The sequence below is a fragment of the Balaenoptera ricei genome, chromosome 7, assembly GCF_028023285.1.
Source record: "Balaenoptera ricei isolate mBalRic1 chromosome 7, mBalRic1.hap2, whole genome shotgun sequence".
NCBI classification, from domain to species: domain Eukaryota; kingdom Metazoa; phylum Chordata; class Mammalia; order Artiodactyla; family Balaenopteridae; genus Balaenoptera; species Balaenoptera ricei.
Window position 1 is genome coordinate 66,853,222 of NC_082645.1, and position 13,211 is coordinate 66,866,432.

At 38.0% G+C, this 13,211-nt stretch overlaps 1 protein-coding gene across 6 annotated transcripts in view; it reads right to left on the minus strand.

Moving 5' to 3' along the window:
• Positions 1–13,211, minus strand: part of CCDC141 (coiled-coil domain containing 141) — a 211,978-nt gene that overhangs the window by 92,905 nt on the left and 105,862 nt on the right. For all 6 annotated transcript variants that reach the window (XR_009504236.1, XM_059928228.1, XM_059928230.1 and 3 more), the window contains one exon: positions 6,205–6,399. Coding sequence is in view for 5 of the 6 variants with exons in the window: in XM_059928228.1 (XP_059784211.1) it covers positions 6,205–6,399 (195 nt within the window). In the remaining variant the exon portion in view is untranslated. The remainder of the gene's footprint in view (positions 1–6,204; positions 6,400–13,211) is intronic.

The following is a 13,211-nucleotide window of genomic DNA, read 5'->3' on the forward strand; positions in this document are numbered from 1 at the left end:
CAGAAAGAGAAAGCAAGAAAACAATCTCATTTAAAATCACATCAAAAAGAATAAAATACCTCGGAATAAACTTAACCAAGGAGGTGAAAGACCTATACTCTGAAAACTATGAAACACTGATAAAGGAAATTGAAGATGTTACAAAGAAATGGAAAGACATTCTATTTGCTTGGATTGGAGGAATTAATATTATTAAAATGTCTATACTACCCAAAGCAATCTACAGATTTAATGCAATCAATACTCACGACATTTTTCATAGAACTAGAACAAATAATCCTAAAATTTATATGAAACCACAAAAGACCCTGAATTGCCAAAGCAATCTTGAGAAAAAAGAACAAAGCTGGAAATATCATGCTCCCTGACTTCGGACTACATGTTACAAAGCTGCGTAATCAAAACAGCATGATACTAGCACAAGAACAGATACATAGATCAATGGAACATAATAGCGAGCCCAGAAATAAACCCACACACTGATGGTCAATTAATCTACAACAATGGAGGCAAGAATATACAGTGGATAAAAGACAGTCTCTTTAATAAGTGGTGCTGGGGAAACTAAACAGCTACACGCAAAAGAATGAGATTAGAACATTTCCTCATACCATATACAAAAACAAAATCAAAATGGATTCAAGACCTAAATGTATGACCTGAAACCATAAAACTCCTGGAAGAGAACATAGGTAGAACACTCTTTGACATAAATCATAGCAATATTTTTTTGGATCTGTCTCCAAAGGCAAAGGAAACAAAAGCAAAAATAAACAAATTAGGACCTAATTAAACTTAAAAACTTTTACACAGAAAAGGAAACCATCAACAATAGAAAAAGACAACTTACTGAATGAGAGAAAATATTTGGAAATGATATGATCAATACGAGGTTAATATCCAAAATATATAAACAGCTGATATAATTCAACATCAAAATAATCTGATAATAAATGGGCAGAAGACCTGAATATACATTTTTCCAAAGAAGACATACAGATGGCCAACAGGCACATGAAAAGATGCTCAACATCACTAATCATCAGAGAAATGCAAATCAAAACTACAATGAGATATCACCTCACACCTGTTCGAATGGCCATCATCAAAAAGGCCACAAATAACAAAAGTTGGTGAGGATGTGGAGAAAAGGGAACTCTTGTGCACTGTTGGTGGGAACGTAAACTGGTGCAGCCACTATGGAAAACAGTATGGAGGTTCCTGAAAAAACTAAAAATAGAACTACCGCATGATCCAGCAGTCCCACTCCTGGGTATATATCCAAAGAAAATAAAACACTGTTTTGAAAAAATTCACACAGCCTAATGTTCATAGCAGCATTATTTACAATATCCAAGATACGGAAGCAACTTAAGTGTCCATCAACAGATGAATGGATCAAGAAGATGTGGTATGTATATATAATGGAATACTACTCAGCCATAAAAAGAATGAAAGTCTGCCATTTACATCAATGTAGATGGACGTAGAGAGTACTATACTTAGTGAAATAAGTCAGAGAGAGACAGACAAATACTCTATGTTATCACTTATATATGGAATCTAAAATATTAAGCAAAGGAATGTATATAACAAAACAGAAGCAGACTCACAGATACAGAGAAAAAAACCAATGGTTACCAGTGGGGAGATGGAGGGGGACTGGCAAGATAGGAATATGAAATTAAGAGATACAAACTACTATGTATAAAACAGATAAGCAACAAGGATATATTGTACAGCACAGGGAAATATAGCCATTGTTTTGTAATAACTTTAAATGTAGTATAATCTACAAAAACGTGGAATCACTATGTTGTACACCTGAAAATAATATAATGTTGTAAATCAACTATACTTCAATTTTAAAAAAAGAAAAAGAAAAGCATCAGTAGCAACACTACTCCTGAGGTCCTGTGTGCTAACATCGCCACCTATTGCTCATTCCAGGTACAAACTGTCACACCTCAAGCCAAAGACTAGACATTCTCTAGGTAAGAAACAGACTCTTGAGCCTTGGGTAATCATTAACCCCTAGCAGGATTAAAAGGTAATCAATTTCACTCCTGAAACTACAGAGTAAAGGCAGTGGGCACTCTTGCCAATGTGGACAATTAGGTGATAATTATATTTTATTGAATTTCACATATTGGAATTACATTGGCTTATCGATTTTTTTGGTATGTTTTGTTCTCTGCTATATCCCCAGCATTTAGAACAGTGCCTGACACATAGTAGTTGCTCAATAAATATTTATTAAATAAATGAATCCATAAAGCAAAAGAGTAATTATTCTCATAAATTTGCCACACTACTTATTTAGTAACTTCAATTTAAAAAATTATTGTGACTTTTTTCTAGTAAATAACAATATCCTTAGATATTGATAGAATTGGTAGAGAGAGAGAGACAGGTGACAATAAAAGGAAAGAAGGGGAAAAGAGGAGGGTTTCCAGATGATTGCAACAGAAAATACCAGAAACACATGATAAAAATCTGGATGAAAAAGAAATAAATATGATATGGAAGGCTTACTAACAGTAGTCCATTCTGCAGATGAGATTATGACATTCATTTCTTTTTATTTTAACAAAATTTTAAAAAGTTAAAGGTTATCTTAAAAATCATATGTTTTGCATTTTACTGAGCAAAAACACTCAAGCTGTTACATTCACTAATTCATATATTACCCATGGCACTAACATTTTTTCACACTGGTATTTGACACAGAAATTGAAGAATATTGACTTAGCTTTAACAAATTTGGAACAAGATGTTGTTTGCTAAAAAATGATTCCATTTATCAAGAGTGAAATTGGTTTTCGAGGTACGGTTCTTTTTTTAAAGCCCTGATGCTCTCTTTTTTTTTCACAGTGCTAACATCCCTATTTGCATGTGTGGGGCGAGTCTCCATTGCTCCTACCCATCTTACTGGTGTGTCAAGAATGCCTGACTCTGACCCCTCTTTATCTGGGCCATTCTCAGTGTTGGATTTGCAACCTTGAGGGTTGAAGGAACATCTTCCTCTGAGACAAAGAGCAGGCTTGCTTACTGTTTGCTATAAAACAGCCAATTCCCCAAGTTTAGGATTCTTTCCCTGCAGCGGTGCCCTCATCCATTGGGGTCCATCTGCATCGCCCCCTGGGGAACTGGGACTTGGGGAACTGATGTGACATGTGACACTCTGGTTACCTCTTTTGCTTTGAGTAATAAAGTCTTTCAAAACTGAGTCAGAAGTCACATGTCTTCTGTGAGCATCCATGAACTGTGGCAAGTTAATATGTTAGCTGGAAGGTTGGGTGAAAAGTCTCAGACCCCTCACAGCTGTTGGCAGCATGGCTTCATCAAGGATGTAGACGATCACAATCAGAAAAACCCAGCGCCCTCAAGGCACAATAAAGTGAATTCTCAAAAGGAAAGTTCAGTGCTTCGGAGAGAAATTGAAGATGTAAACTGAAAATACTCCTTCACTAGTGAAAACAAAACTTTCAGACTAGAAAAAAATATTTTAAGGGATTTTGAATTTATATTAATACCTTAAATCCAGTGCTTTATTATTATTATTTTTTTATTGATTGATTCATTTATTTTTATTTTTGGCTGTGTTGGGTCTTTGTTGCTGTGCGCGGGCTTTCTCTAGTTGCGGCGAGCGGGGGCTACTCTTCATTGCAGTGTGCGGGCTGCTCATTGTGGTGGCTTCTCTTGTTGCGGAGCACGGGCTCTAGGTGCGTGGGCTTCAGTAGTTGAGGCTCGTGGGCTCAGTAGTTGTGGCTCATGGGCTCTAGAGCGCAGGCTCTGTAGCTTTGGCGCACGGGCTTAGTTGCTCCGTGGCATGTGGGATCTTCCCAGACCAGGGCTCAAACCCGTGTGCCCTGCATTGGCAGGCGGATTCTTAACCACTGCGCCACCAGGGAAGGCCCTCCAGTGCTTTATTTTAACTAAGGTTATTTATGAGTGTTATGCCCAGAATGGGGTAAAATGGTAATTTTATAAAATTTGGAGATTCTACAATATAAATCAAAAAGAAAAATGCCATTTACAAGCCTTGAGAAGAATTTCCTTCTTTAATTTAAACGGATTTATTTACTATATTATTTCATCATTTATTGCCTCTTAATAATATGGTAAATAACTCATTTCAAGAGTCATGATTTAAACATCTACTTTCCAAACTCCAGCTTCCATTTTTGCTGAGGTAAAAGTAGCCATCATCTTTCAAACTGAATTCTTAGATTTGGAGTTGGAAATTATTTCCCTGATGCTTTGAAAAGGGAAAATAAATTCTAAACCTTTCTAAGTACTACTTGGTTATAAAGAATTCTATAGTATGGATAAGTCCCAACTGAACTAATTATAATTTGAATGCCATGGGCATTCAAATGATGAAACGGGATCTAGAAGTCAAGTCTTTAGGGTTAAGAAACAGGATTTGTTAGGATTTGACCTTAATTACTGTATAAGCTTGAAAAAGTACCACTCCGTTCTTCAATTTTTTAAAAATTACTATTGCAAGAGATATCATTTTTCCTCCCTCAAGGCCCAAGAATAATGTAAGAAGAAAAATTTCCCTGGCAAGCTACCAGACAATGACAGCAGAGAAAGCAAGAGTGAGGGAGTGAGAATGAGAGAGAGAGAGAAAAATTCTCCATTTTGCAGGACTATAAAGTATAGAGCTTATGCTAGAAGCATTTTACCATAGCAACATGTTCTATAACTGTTTTCCTTAGAAACAGCATTAACTAACTGGAAGATGACCCACTCATTTTGTAGAATGAGAGTGTAATGTAAGTTTAAAAATCTCTTTTTCAAAAACAGGACTATTGAAGAGAAATTTAACCAGCACTTACCATTTACTTAGCTCAACGGCTCCAGAAATTATGTGTTTCTTCTCTTAAAACAAAGAAATCCCAAACAACCATAATTTGACAAATATTTCTTTGACATGTTTTTTTTTCTACCATAATTCTAGCACCTCTCTTTTGGAACTTTACTGTTCATGTTTTCCAAGTTTCCTATTAGTAAAAAATTCAAAATTAAGTAACAATTTTGATACCTACCAGGACACTGTATTCATATTACTGATGTTATGACTTTAAATCACAATATACCTACCCTCTGTGGGTTCCCCATTAATTTTCTGTCACAGTGCCCAGTTTTACGTCAGTGAAATTTAAGGTATTAATTCCAATAAGGCAGTTTGAAGGTGTATGTTCGATTGGGAAAGGCAGAAATTTTTTCAAACATTATCGCCATCCTCAGATACTCAAGTGATATGAACACATGAACATTACCATGCAGTAAGAGCCACGTGCTACAATCAATCTTAAATGAAAATAGAGCACTTCGCCCACTCAAGAAGGCCTGGAAACAGTCCAAAGCAAGATCTCCCTTTGGCTGATTTACAAAGTGTGTGGGGAGAGATAAATTAGGAGTTTGGGAGTAACATATACCCACTACTATATATAAAACAGATAACCAACAAGAACCTACTGTATAGCACAGGTAATTATACTCAATATTTTTAATAACATATAAGGGAAAATAATCTGAAAAAAAAGATATATATGTATGTATAACTGAATCACTCTGCTGTACACCTGAAACTAACACAACATTGTAAATCAACTATACTCCAATTAAAAAAAAAAAAGGCAAACCAAGGCAGGGCAGTCAACCAGAGCCCTATGGTTTGCATGCCAAAAACCTGCAATATTTATGTATCTTTACCTAATAAATGAAAGAGGATTTTTAAAAAGAGAAAGATTTTTTTGGTAAAAGTTTCAAGGGTTTTTTTGGTTTTTTCAAGGGTTTTTTTTTTCAAATTATTTGTCAAATATATCAAGGTTATATCAATATAACCTTGATATATTTTATGATAATTCAATTCCTCCAGGAGAAACACTACCATGTTGGCACAAATGTCCACCTCAAACAGAACAATGGGAGCTCTAAGATAAAATTCTCCTGTTTTTTGTTTTTTTTTTCAGTGACCTTTTACACGTCAAAGCACAGAATCTCTTAGTTTTGAGTACAAAATAATGGCCAGAGTAGGAATATATTTTAAAAGCTCCTTTTTGCTGCTATCAATTTTGAAACTCTAAGTGGAGTCGAGATTTCTGTGACGTGCTCCAGCCTGTTGAAGTCATGGGTCTCTGACTGGTTTGCCCCGATGACCTAAAATCACCAGCTTCACCTCACACTGACCTTGTTTGCGCTGTTAAAAAAGTCATTTGCCTTTTTTAACCAGGTTTTCCTTTCCACCATGAGCCGACCAAATTCCTCTTGAAGCCAAGTCAGTTTCTGGTTAGAGAGCTGTAGGTGTTCTTTCTCCACATCCTCCTTGGAAAGCAGAATCCCCAGTGCCTCTGTCTTCAGCTTCTGCACTGCGGAATTCCATTCCTGCAAGAGAGCACGCTTCAGTTTATTTTACACATCCTCCCCTTTGGAATCTCTGGTAAGACTCAGAGGACATTTACATGTGTTGAATGTATCAGCAACCTGTCATTATTTTCAAATCATAAAGGAGTCAATGCTACATTCCAGGTTTGAGTATCGAGACATAGGTAAAAAAAGAAAGAGACACAGAAAAGAGGCTAAAAAGGGACAGGGGACGATAGTAGAAAGGGGCAGGTCAATTGGGATACGTGATTGATGGAGGGTCTGGTTGCCCTGAATTCAGGTCACTTGCCATTTCCCTTAACAATACCTGAAAATATACCCAAAATATGGTCATCAGTGTTTTCCAATCTCTAACTCATTTTTACCTATTTTTATTCATTTAAGTATAAAAACATTTCTCTCCCACAATTTAGTCTCACTGGCAATGTGGGCAAATACGCACAAGAAAGGAAGGGAAATCTCATAGTCTATGGTTGTTTGTGCATCTGCCTACACTTAGAACTGAAATTAAGACCTGTTACTCTGCACAAAGTTAATAGCTGTTATTGTGCAGTATTCTCTCCTTCCTGACCCCAGTTTCACCTCTCAATGTTTCACTATTAATGATTTATAAACATTTCAACAAAGGAAAAGAGGTAGTTTTTTACTTTCTATTGCATGAGGGTGAAAAACAGTAAATAGAGAAGAAAGAAAATAACAAGAGTTGAAGTAAATCAAACATATTAACATTCCATTTATTTGAAGGGAAATTCAAATTTCTTGCAAAAGAACTGAAGACAGATCTAGTTTCATAAAATAATGCTTATCTCTCACACAGGAGTCTTGTTAGCAAATTTTCTGGTACCCATCTCAGCTGAGACTGAGCAGTGAGCAGATGCTGCTTGTTAAAGCATCAGAAATTTATCACCAAATTTTAAAAATCACAGTCTGACTCCATCCTGGCTTGCTCCCCAGTGCAAAATGTCCTATTATTAAGTTACATTTGTTGCATTATATTGTATAAAATAATACAATTTTAGTGCACTTTACCGCTATCATTTCCATTCATTTATTTCACAAGACAACTAAATACTGTGTACCTGGGACCATGTTAGGATAGATGTCTTGGGGAATATAAACAAAGAATAAAATATAGTTCTTTCCTTTAACAATACATAAACTGCTATTTTACGTAATTTTATATATACTGCATTATGAAGTGTATTAAATACATGCTGTTTCTACAAACACACAAATACACGTACATACACACAAAATGGTAGCATTTCAAATCGCAGTTGGTAGATGCTGAAAATAGAAACTGTACATATTATTTTATGGACTTCATAGAACCTGTTCTAGTAATTGTGTAAGAGAAAAATAGTTTGATCAATGGACACAAGAATAAGTATGGTAAGGGGGTAAGATGGCGGAAGAGTAAGACGCGGAGATCATCTTCCTTCCCACAGATACAGTAGAAATACATCTACACGTGGAACTGCTCCTACAGAACACCCACTGAATGCTGGCAGAAGACGTCAGACCTCCCAAAAGGCAAGAAAATCCCCACGTACTTGGGTAGGGCAAAAGAAAAAAGAAACAACAGAGACAAAAGAATAGGGACGGGACCTGCACCAGTGGGAGGGAGCCGTGAAGGAGGAAAGGTTTCCACACACCAGGAAGCCCCTTTGCGGGCGGAGACTGCGGGTGGCAGAGGGGGGAAGCTTCGGAGCCACGGAGGAGAGCGCAGCCACAGGGGTGCGGAGGGCAAAGCGGAGACATTCCCGCACGGAGGATCGGCGCCGAGCAGCACTCACCGGCCCGAGAGGCTTGTCTGCTCCCCCGCCGGGGTGGGCGGGGCTGGGAGCTGAGGCTCGGGCTTCGGTGCTAGCCGGGAGGGAGTCCAGGGAAAAGTCTGCAGCTGCCGAAGAGGCAAGAGACTTTTTCTTGCCTCTTTGTTTCGCGGCGCGCAAGGAGAGGGGATTCAGAGCGCCGCCTAAACGAGCTCCAGAGACGGGTGCGAGCCGCGGCTAACAGCACGGACCCCAGAGACGGGCAGGAGACGCTAAGGCTGCTGCTGCCGCCACCAAGAAGCCTGTGTGCGAGCACAGGTCACTCTCCACACCGCCCCTCCCGGGAGCCGGTGCAGCTCGCCACTGCCAAGGTCCCGTGATCCAGGGACAACTTCCCCGGGAGAACGCACGGCGCGCCTCAGGCTGCTGCAACGTCACGACGCCTCTGCCGCCGCAGGCTCGCCCCGCCTCCTCCGTACCGCTCCCTCCCCCCCACCTGAGTGAGCCAGAGCCCCCGAAGCAGCTGCTCCTTTAACCCCGTTCTGTCTGGGCGGGGAACAGACGCCCTCAGGCGACCTACACACAGAGGTGGGTCCAAATCCAAAGCTGAGCCCCTGGAGCTGTTCGAACAAAGAAGAGAAAGGGAAATCTCTCCCAGCAGCCTCAGGAGCAGCGGATTAAAGCTCCACAAACAACTTGATGTGCTTGCATCTGTTGAATACCTGAAGCGACAACGAATCATCCCAAATTCAAGAGGTGGACTTTGGGAGCAGGATATATTAATTTTTCCCCTTTTCCTTTTTTTGTGAGTGTATATGTGTATGCTTCTGGGTGAGATTTTGTCTGTATAGCTTTGCTTTCACCATTAGTCCTAGGGTTAGGTCCGTTTTCTTTGTTTGTTTGTTTGTTTTTTAACTTAAAAAAATTTTTTTTCCTAATAAATGTTTTCTTAATAATTTTTCCCTTATTTTCTATTTTTTAGACATTAAAAAAAATTTTTTTAATAAGTTTTTTCATATTTTTTATTTTAAAAATTAAATTTTTTTTCTTCTTAATAAATTTTTTTCTTAATAATTTTTTTCTTATTCTTTATTATAAAAAATTAATAAATCTATTTTTTAAAATTAAAAAAAATTTTTTTTCTGAATACATTTACTCTTAATAATTTTTTTCTTATTTTTATTATAATACATTTATTTTATTTTATCCTCTTTCTTTCTTTCTATTTTTTTCTCCCTTTTATTCTGAGCCATGTGGATGAAAGACTCTTGGTGCTCCAGCCAGGCATCAGGGCTGTGCCTCTGAGGTGGGAGAGCCAACTTCAGGACACTGGTCCACAAGAGACCTCCAGCTCTACGTAATACCAAACGGCAAAAATCTCTCAGAGATCTCCATCTCAACATCAAAACCCAGCTTCACTCAACGACCAGCAAGCTACAGTGCTGGACACCCTATGCCAAACAACTAGCAAGACAGGAACACAGCCCCATCCATTAGCAGAGAGGCTGCCTAAAATCATAATAAGGCCACAGACACCCCAAAACACACCACCAGACGTGGACCTGCCCACCAGAAAGACAAGATCCAGCCTCATCCACCAGAACACAGGCACTAGTTCCCTCCACCAGGAAGCCTACACAACCCACTGAACCAACCTTACACACTGGGGACAGATACCAAAAACAACGGGAACTACAAACCTGCAGCCAGTGAAAAGGAGACCCCAAACACAGTAAGATAAGAGACGACAGAAAATGAGACGACAGAAAAACACACAGCAGATGAAGGAGCAGGGTCAAAAAACACCAGACCTAACAAATGAAGAGGAAATAGGTAGCCTACCTGAAAAAGAATTCAGGATAATGATAGTAAGGATGATCCAAAATCTTGGAAATAGAATAGACAAAATGCAAGAAACATTTAACAAGGACGTAGAAGAACTAAAGAGGAACCAAGCAATGATGAAAAACACAATAAATGAAATTAAAAATACTCTAGATGGGATCAATAGCAGAATAACTGAGGCAGAAGAACGGATAAGTGACCTGGAAGATAAAATGGTGGAAATAACTACTGCAGAGCAGGAGAAAGAAAAAAGAATGAAAAGAACTGAGGACAGTCTCAGAGACCTCTGGGACAACATTAAACACACCAACATTCGAATTATAGGGGTCCCAGAAGAAGAAGAGAAAAAGAAAGGGACTGAGAAAATATTTGAAGAGATTATAGTTGAAATCTTCCCTAATATGGGACAGGAAATAGTTAATCAAGTCCTGGAAGCACAGAGAGTCCCATACAGGATAAATACAAGGAGAAATACGCCAAGACACATATTAATCAAACTGTCAAAAATTAAATATAAAGAAAACATATTAAAAGCAGCAAGGGAAAAACAACAAATAACACACAAGGGAATCCCCGTAAGGTTAACAGCTGATCTTTCAGCAGAAACTCTGCAAGCCAGAAGGGAGTGGCAGGATATACTTAAAGTGATGAAGGAGAAAAACCTACAACCAAGGTTACTCTACCCAGCAAGGATCTCATTCAGATTTGATGGAGAAATTAAAACCTTTACAGACAAGCAAAAGCTGAGAGAGTTCAGCACCACCAAACCAGCTTTACAACAAATGCTAAAGGAACTTCTCTAGCCAAGAAACACAAGAGAAGGAAAACACCTACAATAAAAAACCCAAAATATTTAAGAAAATGGGAATAGGAACATACATATCGATAATTACCTTAAATGTAAATGGATTAAATGCTCCCACCAAAAGACACAGACTGGCTGAATGGATACAAAAACAAGACCCATATATATGCTGTCTACAAGAGACCCACTTCAGACCTAGAGACACATACAGACTGAAAGTGAGGGGATGGAAAAAGATATTCCATGCAAATGGAAATCAAAAGAAAGCTGGAGTAGCAATTCTCATATCAGCCAAAATAGACTTTAAAATAAAGACTATTACAAGAGACAAAGAAGGACACTATATAATGATCAAGGGATCGATCCAAGAGGAAAGTATAACAATTGTAAATGTTTATGCACCCAACATAGGAGCACCTCAATACATAAGGCAAATACTAACAGCCATAAAAGGGGAAATCGACAGTAACACAATCATAGTAGGGGACTTTAACACCCCACTTTCACTAATGGACAGATCATCCAAAATGAAAATGAATAAGGAAACACAAGCTTTAAATGATACATTAAATAAGATGGACTTAATTGATATTTATAGGACATTCCACCCCAAAACAACAGAATACACATTTTTCTCAAGTGCTCATGGAACATTCTCCAGGATAGATCATATCTTGGGTCACAAATCAAGCCTTGGTAAATTTAAGGAAATTGAGATCGTATCAAGTATCTTTTCCAACCACAACGCTATGAGACTAGATATCAATTACAGGAAAAGATCTGTAAAAAATACAAACACATGGAGGCTACACAATACACTACTTAATAACGAAGTGATCACTGAAGAAATCAAAGGGGAAATCAAAAAATACCTAGAAACAAATGACAATGGAGATACGACGACCCATAACCTATGGGATGCAGCAAAAGCAGTTCTAAGAGGGAAGTTTATAGCAATACAAGCCTACCTCAAGAAACAGGAAACATGTCGAATAAACAACCTAAGCTTGCACCTAAAGCAATTAGAGAAAGAAGAGCAAAAAAACCCCAAAGCTAGCAGAAGGAAAGAAATCATAAAGATCAGATCAGAAATAAATGAAAAAGAAATGAAGGAAACAATAGCAAAAATCAATGAAACTAAAAGCTGGTTCTTCGAGAAGATAAACAAAATTGATAAACCATTAGCCAGACTCATCAAGAGAAAAAGGGAGAAGACTCAAATCAATAGAATTAGAAATGAAAAAGGAGAAGTAACCACTGACACTGCAGAAATACAAACGATCATGAGAGATTACTACAAGCAACTCTATGCCAATAAAATGGACAACCTGGAAGAAATGGACAGATTCTTAGAAATGCACAACCTGCCGAGACTGAACCAGGAAGAAATAGAAAATATGAACAGACCAATCACAAGCACTGAAATTGAAACTGTGATTAAAAATCTTCCAACAAACAAAAGCCCAGGACCAGATGGCTTCACTGGCGAATTCTATCAAACATTTAGAGAAGAGCTAACACCTATCCTTCTCAAACTCTTCCAAAATATTGTAGAGGGAGGAACACTCCCCAACTCATTCTACGAGGCCACCATCACCCTGATACCAAAACCAGACAAAGATGTCACAAAGAAAGAAAACTACAGGCCAATATCACTGATGAACATAGATGCAAAAATCCTCAACAAAGTACTAGCAAACAGAATCCAACAGCACATTAAAAGGATTATACACCATGATCAAGTGGGGTTTATTCCAGGAATGCAAGGATTCTTCAATATACGCAAATCAATCAACGTGGTACATCATATTAACAAATTGAAGGAGAAAAACCATATGATCATCTCAATAGATGCAGAGAAAGCTTTCGACAAAATTCAACACCCATTTATGATAAAAGCCCTGCAGAAAGTAGGCATAGAGGGAACTTTCCTCAACATAATAAAGGCCATATATGACAAACCCACAGCCAACATTGTCCTCAATGGTGAAAAACTGAAACCATTTCCACTAAGATCAGGAACAAGACAAGGTTGCCCACTCTCACCACTATTATTCAACATAGTTTTGGAAGTGTTAGCCACAGCAATCAGAGAAGACAAAGAAATAAAAGGAATCCAAATAGGAAAAGAAGAAGTAAAGCTGTCACTGTTTGCAGATGACATGATACTATACATAGAGAATCCTAAAGATGCTACCAGAAAACTACTAGAGCTAATCAATGAATTTGGTAAAGTAGCAGGATACAAAATTAATGCACAGAAATCTCTTGCATTCCTATATACTAATGATGAAAAATCTGAAAGTGAAATTAAGAAAACACTCCCGTTTACCACTGCAACAAAAAGAATAAAATATCTAGGAATAAACCTACCTAAGGAGACAAAAGAC